Genomic DNA, 15586 nt, shown 5'->3' on the forward strand with positions numbered 1-15586 from the left:
GGTATTATACAATCAGGGATTGCACAGAAACAATGTTATATTCCTCTGAAGAGACTGAAGAAGAAGAAGAATTAATCTTCTGAACGCAAATACCTCTGTTGTCGAGACTGATTGACAACCAGGCAGCCAATCGCTTTCGCAGAGCTCCTACAGACAGCTAATCAGCTTTCTCTGAGCGCCTACATGCAGCCAATCGGCTTGCGCTGAGCACATACAGGCAGCCAATCAGATTTCGTTGATCAGCACAGGCAAATCTCCCGCCCACGGCGCTCAGTGTGAGGCGGAGAGTGCAGAGCTTTGCTGTTTGCTGTTGAATTGCTTTAACTCCACTTCTGTTTCGGGTGTTGTGCGTCTATTCAAAGTAAGTGTATTATATCTGACCTTTGTAGCGTTCGCAGATTTGCTGCAATTATCTTGCGGGTTGAACTGCTTTAACATATGTGCTCAATGCTAATATAGTCTTGTTTTTAGCTCGATGCTAGGCTGTAAACACTTCTGTAATGCGTTACTCACGGGTTATCTGCAGGGTTTCTGCAGGGTCTTAACATGTCTTACATCTCAAAACCCAAAATTTTAGGCTTTAAAAAGTCTTAAAAGTAGTGAAATATTGTGTTGTAGGTCTTAAATCTTTTTAAACGGGTCTTAATTTTCCTTTGTTCATGTATTGCTACAAAATCTGGCCAAAACCCAAACAATCACCAACAATCATCTCAATAAAACTTTACACTTTTTATTAAAAAGGTCATTTTAACTCTATTTATCATAATGGTTTAATTATTTTCCTTACAGTAACATTTGTGTAAAAGTTCTCCATGTATTTACTGCTGAAGACACCGACCTGGACAGATTGTTGTGCATATATTTAGTTTATTATAGTTATTTTAAACTTCTAAAACATTTGTTCAGTTTTATTTTAAAGAAAGTTTATGTTGGAAAAAGTGTATGGATACAAGTAGAGCTTGCTTATTTTTACACAATATTTAAATATTTATCTAAAATATTGTATTTTTTATTATTAATGTATTATTGCATTATTAATTTATAATAACTATTTGGAAAGGGCAAATAAAAATCTTTTCCATCTGGGCCATTTGAAAAATTCATTAGCCTTTAGCCTTTTATGGGTCTAAAATTTCATTCATAATGGTCTTAAAACATCTTAAATTTAACTTGCTGAAACCTGCAGAAACTCTGTATCTGGGCACCTTTCATTTGTGTCTCCATCTCATTCCTTCACTAATTTGTTTAATATTGATCTTTTAACTTAAAATATTCTTCTGTAAACCTCCGAAGAGACGAAAACACTTTATTTAGCAGTGAAACAGAATGTGGGATTAGTATAATAGTATAAAACACTTAATAATGAATGTATTACAGTATTGAGAGATAACTGTAGGCAATCAGAGACATGATCACGCTGCACACATGAGATGTAGAATCGGCCACTCAACACTTACACACATATTTACTGAACAGGGAAGAGAAACCTATGTGTAACTTGTGTGAGAATATTTAATGATTGTCAATAATATATTGAACATTTAATACAAGTATTGCCATGAATATAGCCAATGCTGCTGATTTGGCATTAAAATATAAATATAAGCAAACAGAATGTTAATTACAATAATTGTCTCCTCCTCCAGTAAAGCTCCTCCTCCTCCAGTGAAGCTCCTCCTCCTCCAGTTCAGCTGTAAACACTGTGATATTCCCATCAGGCTCCAGTGAAGAGTTTATTGAAGGACAGCGAGAACATGAGTGATCCAGAACCCTGCAGAATTAAACATGAAGACACTGAACAACAAATAGGTTGGTGTTTATTCCTGATCAGGAATCAGGGGGCTTCAACCCCAAATGTTTTTTCCAAAGCCCTGAATATTTTGGGTTAAAATTGCCAAAATGTAGTTTTTCGACACATTATGCAGAAATATTTAAACAGGTTCATTATTGCTTTCCCACAGGATCAGTAAAGCAATATCAGCTGGGCTTTCTCTTAATTTAAGAGTTATTTTCTTTATCAGAAGCAGCCCCACGGCAGTGAGCGATTTGTCTTTCCTTTCTGAAAGCGGGTTTACACACACACACACACACACACACACACACACATACACATACACACACACAAACACAAACACACACACACACACACATCATGGTCCTGCATAGCCACGCCTCGTGTCAGTCATTCAACACAGTCGTATCATCGTCGCACCACAATTGTACTTCATGTTTTTTACCGGCTTTAATTTCGTATTAAAGTAAGCTTGTTGGAAATCGTTGGGTTGCAATTGTAAATACACACGCAAGAGGGTCAGGCAGTCCTGTCTGTCTTCATTTAAGATTCACCTCAGATTGTGACTGACGGTTCTGTATGATCTGACCAGGTGCTGCACACAGGCTGTTCTGATTAGCTGTGAGTTTTGATTCATTCAGGTGTATTAATGTGAAAGTGGAGTCTGACAATAATAAATATTCTCATCAGGAGTAAAACCACCTGTTATATACCCGTGCTGACTCTTATGCTTTGTAGACTACTTAATTTATTCTATTATAACAATAACTTGCAGAAAATTATGACTTAAATAAGCAGGATTTTTAGAATAATTTAAATTGACCGCAAGATGTGCTCAAAAGAGGGGCTACATGTGATGAAGAGCGATGGCAAAGGTAAGTGTAATTATTGTAATAAAAACAACAAGGCTCAATCACAATATCCCCTAACCCAGGGTTGGGCAAACTCGGTCCTGGAGGGACAGTTTAGCTCCAACTCTAATCCAACACACCTGCTTATAGAGTTCAAGTGATCTTGAAGACACTGATTAGTTTGTTCAGGTGTGTTTGACTAGTGTTGGAACAAAACTCTGCAGGGACACCGGCCCTCGAGGATCAAGCTTACCCATCTCTGCCCCAACCCCTACCCCTCGTTTTGCGCGTTCACGTCAACGGGTAGGGCTGTCCCAATTCTCTTTAACTTGAAGGCGTAGGACTAAGGTAAGGGGTGAAAAGCCCTTCAAACAAAGATTTTTCAGGACCACAATCGAAACCAAGGGGTAAGAAAATTTCCCAGAATACACCAGCCACATGGTTTAATATATTCATAACTGCATTCGTGTTTTACCGCCATGCTTAAAAAAAATAAAAAAATAAATTTCGCAATCTATAATCCATGATAATAACTCCTGTACAGCATTCCCACAACATTCTGACGCTCAATAACACTCGAATATCCTGTCAGAAAAGTCTAGTGGCTGAGAATGAGCTTTTACAGTGTCTGCTATGATGTTAGTGTTGTTTTCGTGTTTACATGATGAGTATGGCCACAGAGTATATGCATTGTATAGTTATGATCTTATTGCCACATTAGAATTGTTATGATAATACACACCTTCAGTGATTTCTTGAAGATAAATGCCTAAAAATAACACAACTGGAGTAACTACAGCAGTCGCCATTGTCTGATCTTATATAAAGCAGGAGATCGTGATGACATATGATGACGTGTGCAGGTACTGTAGTGCTGTCCTAATTCTTAAAGGTAAATTTTGAAGCCCTTCCCCTTAACCCTCAGTTGTAATGGTCAAGGGGTAGGGGTACAACAATAGAATTGGGATTGGGCCTAATAAGTTCTAAAGCAGAGTGTCGTGACCAACATGACAAAGCATCTGCTGTTGTTCACATACTTCACGAATATCGAATTAAAACGAATGCCGTGTGGTTCATTGTGCATCTTGCTGGTGCATCCAACAAGAGTTGTGCATTTTAGTTTAACCTTTTGAGCATGATGAGCTGTTCGATGTTAGTTTTAATTTTAATATTTTGAGGTGAAACTAAACCTCGTGTTCTCTCTGCCTCCTCATTCTTAAACAGCGGGACACGCTGCTGAGGCATGCAGGAGAGACGGCTTTACACTCCGTCATTCATAATCTGAGCTGTTGTATTGGAGTTGAAAGAATATATAAAGCAAAATGTTCTTTTAACAGTCTCGATAAGTTTAATATTTTCCTTTTGCAAAATTCCTGTCATTTCTCTTCTGCAAATTAGATTTTTTAAATCCACTTGATTCTTTTAAAACTGAAAGCAGCGCTCGTCAATTGGTGTTTTTCCTAAAGCTACACCTTTGCGAATGTTTTATTTTATGTGTTTAGTCTTTAATGCGCTTTTAAATAATTTTATTATTTTCTACATGACTGGAAAACGTGTCAGAAAAAACTCCTGAATCTCCGTGAATATTTGGTTACTTTAGAAAACAAATGTTGTCTGGTTTAGTGATGTTAGTAATGCATAGAAAAACTCAAAGCAGAATTGTCCTGAGCTCATTAACCCACTGACGACAGCCACTTTGCGATGGCTTTTAAGGTGGTTAATGAGGTTTGTTGTGTTACCTTGGGAAGTTTGGACTGAACAGGAGCAAAGGCTACCTGATCAACATTACATTCCTTGAAAAAAACGCTTGTAATCTAGACGCAGTCACCTCATGCTTGTTGCGATACAATCTGTAAACTCCACCCATTAAAATAAGGGCTTGCTGTTTATACTGTAAAATCGTGACGATGTTTAATTATTGATCGTGGGCCACAAATATCCTTATTGTAAGAATAGAATTAATCCTGCAGCCCTATACCCTTTCCTTATGTTTTTGGCTGTTTTTGACCCATTGACCTCCATTATAACCACATTTTTAAGGTAATAATATACACGCTCCCTAATACATGGCATATAGCGACAAGCTTTATCATAGATACGCACGCTACACGGGTGAAGAAGCACTTTGGATGGTACTGGACAGCGACAAAGAATTTACTTTCTCCTCAGAGGAAGAGCACGACTCTGAAGAACGCATACATTTTGAAGAGCGTCTAGACCCAGCGAAGGATAGAATTCCTGTCGAGTAAGTCTTTTAATCTTACCTTATGATTTATGTTTTTACCGGCCACTTATAGTTTTATTGTTGTACAAAGTGTGTCCTATAACGTACATAAAGTAGTGGTTATATTAACATGACTATTGAATTAATAAAGCAATTTATTTCAAGTACTTAACTATAGTATAATTCAAAACAACTACATTATTCACTATAAATTACTAATAGTCTTTTTTTTTCATGTGAGTATGGTAAACTTATTTGTGGTTGATAGTGTTAAATATAGTTTCTTTGTTATTTGCATTCTGTTTTCTCATCAAGTATGCATATGCTATGCTATTGTGAAAAATGTAAACTGACTGTTGTTTGCAAAACAGGTGCTGTTCATTTATAATTCCTATGTGGTAACTGAGTTTACATCGTAACTGACGGTGAGCATCATTACGTCGTTCCCACCAGTCAGACCGACTATTTTCCAACTGGACCTTGGTAGTGCTCGCTAGAAAGACCCAGCACCCCCCAAACGGACGTAGTCATTCCAGAAACCCACCATCCCTGTAGTTGAGAGTTGAACGCTAAAAATGTGCTTGGACGGCAAGAAAGACCCACCATCCCAGAAACGGACCTTGTCATTCCAGAGACCCACCATACCCCTAGTTGAGAGTTTGACGCTCAGGTTGCTCTGCACATCAAGAAAGACCCACCATCCACCGAACGGACTTCGTCATTCCAGAGAGCCGCTATCCTACAAAAATAGACCCACCATACCCCTAATTGAGAGTTTGACACTGAAAAGTTGCTCCGGACAGCAAGAAACACCCACCATCCCCCAAACTGACTTTGTCATTCCAGAGACCCACAATCCCCAAAAATAGACCCACCATCCCCCTAGTTGAGAGTTGGACGTTGAAAAGTTTGCTCCGAACAGCAAGTAAGACCCCAATCCCCCAAGTGAGAGTTAGTTGTTCCAGACAACAAAAACCATTCCATCCCAATCCATTTTTAGGCCTGGCCTAAGTCCCTTTGGTTCGTTCCCACCGTGCAGAACCGCAAGCCCACTAAAAACTAAGTCCACTTTTTTACGCCTTTTGCCGAAAATGAGATGGCAAGTCAGTGATAATTGGTGGCAGCACGCACATCCAGGTGTGGGACGTTTTGACAGGTAGACCGGGAAAGGTGGCGCTGTCGGGCATGGCCTCGTGTTTTTACGGCCTGGGTCTAAACAACTCCGGTGGGTAGCATCTTTACGTCGTTCCCACCAGAAAGACTCACCATCCCCCACACTGACTTAGTCATTCCAGAGACCCACCATCCCTCTAGTTGAGAGTTGGACGCTGAAAACAATTCGCTCCAGACAGCAAGAAAGACCCACCATCCCCCAATTTGACTTAGTCATTCCAGAGACCCACCATGCCTCTAGTTGAGTTAGGCGCTAAAAACTTTAATTTAAGACAGCAAAAACCATCCCATCCCCAATCCATTTTTACTTTCTCATACAAGTGTATCTTGAGTTATTTTGTGTAATAGTTATATATATTTTAAATAAACTGCAAAAAATATATAAACTTATCTTTTCCTCAGACTTGTTCTTGAAACTCTCCCCTCTTAGTCACATACCTGTCTGATGGCTCATTATGCAGCTCTTTGTCTTCTCAGGTGTGAATTACTGCATTATTAATGATAGTTCATGCCTTCTCGCATAGACCATTTTTACTCAAAAAGTGACTTAAAAAATTTGATTCAATATATTTTTTCTGTGAGCAAGTAAATAAGATGATTTTCACATTATTTTAGAGCAAAAATACTAGGCTACAAGAACCAGTTCTTAAAAGTCTTGTAAACAAATGTTCTGTGTGTGTTTCACAGCCTTGTTTTAGTGACTTGTTTCAGTTTTCACTATGCACGCATAAACGTTTCTTTCTCAAAAACACAAACACATTCATACATGCTGCTTGGGTATTAGAAAGTTTTGGCCAAATTAAGCCTCAAAATCACCCCAGAATGCATGCAAACAACCCAACAGCACTCAAGGGGAAAGGTGCACATTTCAGCCTTTATGCAGATTCTCTACATGTATGTCTCATGTCTGGGAGGCAAATATTCAGCTGTTTGTTCAGCTGTTACCCCTGAACTTTTTTTCTGATGCATTTACCAGTCAGGCACAAAATGAACAAATATTCCCTGTCTGCTTTATAAACTTAAAAAAAAACAACTTTTTGTTGTAATTATGAATAAAAATAGGCCATTTACAGCTTTCAAATGTGTTTCATGGATATGACCAAAACTTACTTTTATGATCAATTATGTAAAAAAAAAAACTCTGAAAACTGGACTGACACGGTTTCAATTTATTATAACTTCTATGTTAAGCGGCTTTGACACAATTTACATTGTATAAGCACTAGAGTAATAAAGGTGGATTAAATTGAATCTGCTTAAATGTGTATCTGTATAATGGACCAAATTAAATATGATCTGATTTATTTTACATTAACGTGCAGCTAAATTATAGTGTGTGTGTGTGTGTGTGTGTAGCCAATGTTTCCAGTGTCTTTTCACTCTACAGTTTTAAGACTTAATAAAATCTGTTTTTTTATTTCAGACCTAATTGAAGAGTATGAGGGGAGTAAAGAGGAGGAACATCATGTCAAAATTGAGGACAAAACTCATTTACAGACTGATGGTAATTTGAAAAGGAACGATAAGAATCGTTTAACATCCACTCAGTGTGGAAAAAGTTTTGGAAGAAAAAGCAGTCTTAAGATTCACATGAGCATCCACACTGAAGAGAAACCATTCACGTGTACTCAGTGTGGAAAGAGTTTCAGCCAATTATCAGACCTTAATAATCACATGCAGATCCACACTGGAGAGAAACCATTCGCATGCACCCAATGTGGGAAGAGTTTCAGCCACTCATCACACCTTATTCAACACATGAGGAGCCACACTGGAGAGAAACCATACACATGCACTCAATGTGGGAAGAGTTTCAGCCAGTCATCAAACTTTAATTTACACATGATGAACCACACTGGAGAGAAACCATACACATGTACCCAATGTGAGAAGAGTTTCAGCCAATCATCACACCTTAATATACACATGAGGATCCACACTGGAGAGAAACCATTCACATGCACTCAGTGTGGGAAAAGTTTCAGCCAATCATCAAACCTAAATTATCACATGAAGATCCACACTGGAGAGAAACCATTCGCATGCACCCAATGTGGGAAGAGCTTTATCAGATCAAGACACCTTAATCTGCACATGAGGATCCACACTGGAGAGAAACCATTCACATGCACTCAGTGTGGGAAGAGTTTCAGCCAGTCATCAAACTTTAATTTACACATGATGAGCCACACCGGAGAGAAACCATTCACATGCACTCATTGTGGGAAGAGTTTCGGCCAATCATCACAATTTAATAATCACATGAGGATCCACACTGGAGAGAAACCATTCACATGCACTCAGTGTGGGAAGAGTTTCAGCCAATTATCCAACCTTAATAATCACATGAGGATCCACACTGGAGAGAAACCATACACATGCACTCAGTGTGGGAAGAGTTTCAGCCAATTATCCAACCTTAAAAATCACATGAAGATTCACACTGGAGAGAAACCATTTACATGCACTCAGTGTGGGAAGACTTTCAACTACTCATCAACCCTTAATCAACACATGAGGATCCACACTGGAGAGAAACCGTTCACATGCACTCAGTGTGGGAGGGGTTTCAGCCAAATGTCATCCCTTAGTAAACACAAAAATATCCACACTTGAGAGAAACCATTCACTTGCACTTAAGCTGCGGTCACACTGGACTTTTCTCCCCATAGACTTCCATACTTGCGCGCGGATCGGAAATGCAAGTTCATGCCTTAAGTTTCGCAGTTAACTGTGTTGCAAAGTTCAAGCTTGGTGAACTGTCACCTGTGAAATTGCATCACTTGACGGTGACTTTCCAAGAACGCAGAGAACTGACTTGCGTTCTTGTGGAGAGCGGTCTTGCCAGGTGTCCTCGGAAGAACGAACTTGGGAGACCGCGAGGGCAGAGAACGCGTCCTCTGAGAAATGAAATGCTGCGTTCTTCCTGATGCTCACATGGCCTTCACATGTTTTTAATGGAAAATTATTTAAACATTACAGCATTCATACAACGATTCATTGTTTTTCCCCTTTTAAAAATTTATACAATGCTTAAAAGCTTTATCAATTTATGCTGCAGTGTAAATAGAACAGATTTTTGTACAAATTTCAGCAAACAAACACCCTTAATGTGTTTATTCCTTTATTAAGATGTTTATGGTGATGTTCATATTCACTTTTTCATTAAGGGAAACTCCTGAAGTGAATAAGGGATATCTCTGAACTTTAATAATAAATCTAAATAAAATGCTGCGCTTTCCACCTCCAGTCGCAAATGCCTACTGGGACTTCTAGCGCGAGTTCGGTGCTCGATATCAAGAACACATACGGGAAGTTTCACGCGTCCTCTGTTCTTGCGTATTGGCGTAATGATCTTGAGTATTGGAACTGAACTTTGGCAGCTGATGATGACTTTATACAAGGACACAAGAGCGCTGAAGAACGCATATTGAGAAACAGCCAGCGTGAGACCAATCAAAGATCAAATATGACCTCTCTGGACAGAAATGTAAAATGTGGACTAATCGCTCACTTTTTAAAAATCTAATCTTCTTGTTTAATCCTGCCCCTTTTCGCAGCGCTGTACAAACTCTAGTCTGACTGCAGCTTTGGTGTAGGAAGAGTTTCAACTGATCAGCAAACCCTTATGAACACATGAAGATCCACACTGGTGTGAGAGAGTATATGTGCTTTGAGTGTGAGAAGACTTTTATTATAGCTCCAAAATTGAAACTGCACCAGACAATTTACACTCGAGTGACCGTGCAAGTATTCACACTGTGACAAGAGAGTTTGTACATCTGAAAACACATGAGAGGATTCACACTGGAGAGAAACCGTACAGATGTGATCAGTGTCTATAGAGTTTCGCTCAATTGGCACAGCTGAAGAAACACATGGACAAAAAGTTGCGCACGACATGAATGCAGCAAAACATTTTTCCATGTGCAGAGGATGCTTCATGTCTGAATAATAATGATATTTGAAAAGGCTGAGTGACAGTATACTTTTTTTGTTGTTGTTATGGATGATGTTCTCTGACTCCCTGAATGAGAAACAAATCACTGGGAAGACACCGCACATCAATAAAGGTGAAGCTCCAGGACAGTTAGTTTGCCGTATACCAGGCCTAAAGTTTAGAAAGCCCTTTCCTGTGTCCTGTGTTGCTTATTTTATTAGTAAAGTTTCTTTTAGGTTGAAGATTCTTTATAGTTTACTACATTTACTTTTTGTGAGTAGAATACAAACTTGATGAATATTTTATGATTTAGGCAGAGCGACAGGTAAAAGTTTTACAATATTAATACACTGTGATGATCCCAAGACTCCAGATTGGAGCATGTGGTAGATCCTGATTGGATGCCTGCATTACTCATCAAAGGGTATATAAGAGTTGTTGTGCTACCCCAGGACACTGTGGCTACTCAGGAGTCCTCATGTCAAGACCTGCCATCTCACTGACTCTTTAACCTCATGGTTTTGTTTTTCATTACTTGTATCATGTAGTTTAAGTGTTGTTGTGATTATACCCTAAGTTCTTTACTTTCATTATTATTCCTAGAAATGTGTTAGTGGCTTTGTTTGATTGTTCTATGATTTACATTTAACAATAAATAATTTGCATTCAGGCTGTTTTGTTGGTTGACCTCTCTGTTATATTGCGACTCAAACAAGCGGGTCATAACACTTTGTAAAATGTGTCCGGTTGTATCCGAGATCTTGTCCTGGTAGTCATGACCATATGTTAGAGTAGGAACCTAGATGAGCAGTAAATTGAGAACTTTGCCTTTCGTCTAGGCTCCTTCACCACAACAGACAATCACATCAACTGCATTACCGCTGCCGCCCTTTTTAAAGCACAATTGAGGGTGAGTTGGGAAGAAACCTGGAAGTATCAGTGTTTATCTGCTGCCATGAACTGAATCCTAGGAGGAAACTTAAGCGTATTACTCAAGAGTTTGTGATTGTGTTTGATACCTAATATGTTTTAATGGTTTACATTAAACTAAACTGAATGATATTAAAGTGATGTTTACACCATATCTGCATTTTGAAATCACGGTAACAGCTGGAGGTTTGTATACACAGCATGTTGTTGCAAGGTTTACAGTGCTGATCCTATACTTTCATGTTTTTTCCCACCTCAGCCTAGCTTTCATTTTTTAAAATGGTGGCCGTATGAAATAAGCTTATTATCTTCCTAAGAACCAGATGCCATTATTCCCTCATGTATTCGTCCATTCAGAGATGCCTCCAGACATGAAGTATCACCAGAAAAGCACTGGCAATAATAATGAAGTGTCTGCTCCCTCTTTACATGTTCGGTCAGAAAGTCTGGTTGTCTTCCTAAGACATTCCTCTCAGACCTCCCTCACATAAATTGGGAATAAAATTCATTGGAACATTTCCCATTATCAAGGTGCTCAGTCCAGTGTTGTTTCAACTCAAATTAAGCTTTAATTTTAAAAACATTCATTCGTGTTTTTCAGGTGTCTAAGATCAAACCCATTCTTCTCTCCCCTCTGCAGCCTTTAACCTCTGCTCCTCTGCCTCTCAGACTGGTTGAGGGTGCACAGGGCACTGGCTCCTGGATATGAGGAGGAGAGGTAGAGAGGTTATCAGTATTGGGTAGGCTGGAAGCGTTATGGTCCAGAAGAGAGATGTTGGATTCCGGCTCTGGATATACTAGACCGCTGTCTCATTGATCAGTTTCATCAGGTCCATAGTGAGTTTTAAGGGAATGCCAGGGGGCGTTTTTGAGGGAGGGGGGGTACTGTCACCGTACCTCACACTTTTGCTCTCCTCCTGTTCTTGGTTACAGATTACCTCTTGTCATCTGCTTTCATTTGCAGTCACAGGAGCTCTCATTTCCCTTTTTCCACTTATACCACATCATTTCCCTTCATGTTTGACAGTATGTTATTGATCGTTTGTGTGCATATTGCTTTATCACTTGTCCCTGTATTTGTGTCCAGGATTGCCAGTGAGTGACTGTCTGGTGGTTGTTGTTTTTTCCATAGCAGTTCCTCAGCGCTCACCCGACCTGGTGTTTACTTTGATTTTTACTTTTCCCAGGACTCACTCCTCAATAAAGACTTGTCATTTTTCTGCATTTGAGTTCACTCTTTTTTTTTTTTTTTTACTCGTGACAAGTATTTTCTTTCTCATTTGTGTTTAAATGTCTTTAGGTTTTGGCATGATGTCTAGCTTTTGAGGCTCTTTTGGTCTACTTCACTTTGTCAGACAGGTCCTATTTAGGTGATTTCTTGATTGCGAACAGGTGTGGCAGTAATCAGGTCTGGGTGTGGCTGGAGAACTTGAAGTCGGTGTGATAAATAAAAGTTATGTTTTAATGGGGAAAAACATTTTCACACTGGGCTATGTAGTTCAGTATTTTGTCTTCCTTTTAATAATAAAAACCTTCATTTAAAGACTGCACGATGTGTTTAATTGTGTTAGAATATTTTAATTTGATGATCTGAAACCTTTAAGTGTTAGAATTCTGCATTGCATTTGTTACATGCAGATTACTAAACCAGAGAACATTTGTCATTTAAATGTGCAGATTTATGGCTTTATGCAGATATGTCTGTGTGGCAAATATTCGCAGAGATTCAGCAGTTTTTTCTGACAGGTTTACCAGTCAGGCACAGAATGAGAAAGCATTCCTTATCTGCTTTACAAGTTTTACAAACACATGTTGTTTTGTTGTGATTGAGAATATATACAAATAAAAAAAAAACTGCCCATTTACAGCTTTTAAATATAAGTCTCATCAATATGAACAAAAATTGACTTGGGGTCAATCATATAAGAATCCACTTAAATGTGTATGTGTAATGGACCCCAGGAGGTTGATATGACAAGATTAATCTAAATATGATCTGCTATGTTTTTACATTTAATGTGCATCAAAATTAAGGTTTGTGTAGCCAATGTTTAGTGCCTTTTCACTGCAGCTTTTGATGAGAGTTTCTATGACTTATTACAAACTGAATTTTTTTTTATAATTTCAGACCTAATTGAAGAGTGTGAGGAGAGTAAAGAAGAGGAACACCATGTCAAAATTGAGGACAAAACTCATTTACAGACTCATGGTATTTTCAAAAGGAGAGACAAGAGTGGTTTTACCTGCACCCAGTGTGGAAAGTGTTGGGCCAGCAGAAGGAAACTTAAGATTCACATGAGGATCCACACTGGAGAGAAACCATTCACCTGCACTCAGTGTGGGAAGAGTTTCAAACAATCATCAAACCTTAATCTGCACATGAGGATCCACACTGGAGAGAAACCATACACATGCACTCAGTGTGGAAAGAGTTTTAGCCAAGCGCCAACACTTTATACACACATGAGGATCCACACTGGAGAGAAACCATTCACATGCACTCAGTGTGGGAGGAGTTTTAGCCAATCACAAAATCTTCAAAAACACATGGTGATCCACACTGGAGAGAGACCATACACATGCATTCAGTGTGGGAAGAGTTTCAGCCAACCACCATCACTTTATACACACATGAGGATCCACACTGGAGAGAAACCATACACATGCACTCAGTGTGGGAAGAGTTTCAGCCAAACATCACACCTTATTAAACACATGAGGATCCACACTGGAGAGAAACCATTTCCATGCACTCAGTGTGGGAAGAGTTTTAGCCAATCACCATCACTTTATGCACACATGAGGATCCACACTGGCGAGAAGCCATTCACTTGCACTCAGTGTGGGAAGAGATTCAGCCAATCATCACACCTTATTAAACACATGAGGATCCACACTGGAGAAAAACCATTTCCATGCACTCGGTGTGGGAAGAGTTTCAGTCGATCATCACACCTTAATGACCACATGAAGATCCACACTGGTGTAAAAGAGTATATGTGCTTTGAGTGTGACAAGACTTTTATTAAAGCTGGAGAATTGAAACAGCACCAGAGGGTTCACACTGGAGAAAAACCGTACGAGTGTTCACACTGCAATAAGAGATTTGGTGGTTTAGGAACCCTGAAAAAACATGAGAGGATCCACACTGGAGAGAAACCGTACGAATGTTCACTCTGCAATAAGAGATTTAATTGCACAGGAACCCTGAAAAAACATGTGAGGATTCACACTGGAGAGAAACCGTACGAGTGTTCACACTGCAATAAGAGATTTAGTTGCTCAGGAACCCTGACAAAACATGAGAGGATTCACACTCGAGAGAAACAATAGACATGATCAGAATCTTTAGAGCAGGGGTCACCAATCTCGGTCCTGAAGGGCCGGTGTCCCTGCAGGGTTTAGCTCCAACTTGCCTCAACACACCTGCCTGGATGATTCAAGTATACGTAGTAAGAGCTTGATTAGCTTGTTCAGGTGTCTTTGATTAGGGTTGGAGCTAAAACCTGCAGGACACCAGCCCTCCAGAAACAAGTTTGGTGACCCCTGCTTTAGAGTTTCACTCATTCGGCAGAGCTTAAGAAATACGTAGGCTGCACCTGAAACCGCCTACTAGTCAGTAGGTAGTGACTGAATTTAAATGTACTACTCGGCTGTTAAAAAGTACGTTCTATACAGTATTAATGGAATTGTGGTGTACTACATCCGCCATTTTTGTTATGATCATGTGACTTACCCGTGTGAGTTGCGTCACTTCACTCCCATTCATGAATTATCTTACAGGGCATCATGGGAAAGCGTAGTGTCCATTCGTTGCCAACTTCTAAATCTCGCCTAAGTAGGCACCCGGCTACTTCTCGCATAATGATTTTAAACTTCTATTAATTTGGATATACTACTCGGCTCGCATTCTGATTGTAGTGTACTATATAGTATGGAATTATGCAATTCCAGGCGCAGCCATAGACAGAAAGCTGCACACACAACATAAATGCAGCAAAACATTTACACTTATTCAAAGGATGTTTCATGTTTGAAGAATGTTTGAGAAGGTTGACTGACGGTAAACTGTTTTCCAATACTCCAACACTACACTGCAGTGGGTGAGGTTGTAAATGTGTTTAGGTTTGGTGTGTGCCCCCCTCCGAGTCTTTAAAGTCTCTCTGTAAGTGATCGTACAGGTGCGGATATATCTGTACAGCTCTGCTGCTCCACTCTCCAGTGTGTTCATGTGGCTAGTGTTGTTGTTTTAGATGATGTTCTGGATGGACAGTTCTTTTGCGGTATACCAGGGCCTGAAGTTCGGAAAGCCCATTCATTTGTCTAGTCTTGCTTCTTTTATTAATAAAGTTTCTTTACTTTCAAGAGTCAAGATCCTTTCGAGTTTACTACATTTCCTAATTGGATGCCTGCATTACTCATCAATGGCTTCAATGAGTACCTAAGAGTTGTTGTGCTAGCTACCCCAGAATACTTCATTCCTTATTTTCCTTAATATGCCTAGACATGTGTTGGTTGCTTTGACTGATTGTTGAGCAGGTCCATAACTACACTATTTGTAAAATGTTTCCAGTTGTATCTGAGATCTTGTCCTTTTGGTCATGACCATAGGTAAGAGTAGGAACGTAGATTGACCTGTAAATACAGAGCTTTGTCTTCTGGCTCTGGTTTGCTGC

At 39.4% G+C, this 15586-nt stretch overlaps 1 protein-coding gene across 6 annotated transcripts in view; it reads left to right on the forward strand.

The window, feature by feature from the left end:
* Positions 1-272: 272 nt before the first annotated feature.
* The window catches only part of zgc:113407, a 34558-nt gene continuing 19244 nt past the window's right edge, over positions 273-15586 (forward strand). Inside the window, exons 1-5 of one of the 6 annotated variants that reach the window (XM_073945258.1) lie at positions 273-361; positions 1647-1809; positions 13039-14079; positions 14163-14269; positions 14423-15277. In XM_073945258.1, coding sequence (XP_073801359.1) covers positions 1755-1809; positions 13039-14079; positions 14163-14179 — 1113 coding nt within the window. In that variant the 5' untranslated portion in view covers positions 273-361; positions 1647-1754 and the 3' untranslated portion in view covers positions 14180-14269; positions 14423-15277. Of the gene's footprint in view, positions 362-1646; positions 1810-4812; positions 4889-5238; positions 10651-13038; positions 15278-15586 lie in introns of those variants that run through there. The other 5 variants (XM_073945272.1, XM_073945255.1, XM_073945257.1 and 2 more) reach the window with 5 other exon arrangements.

This window comes from Danio rerio, chromosome 3 (genome assembly GCF_049306965.1).
Source record: "Danio rerio strain Tuebingen ecotype United States chromosome 3, GRCz12tu, whole genome shotgun sequence".
In the NCBI taxonomy this organism is placed as follows: Eukaryota; Metazoa; Chordata; class Actinopteri; order Cypriniformes; family Danionidae; genus Danio; species Danio rerio.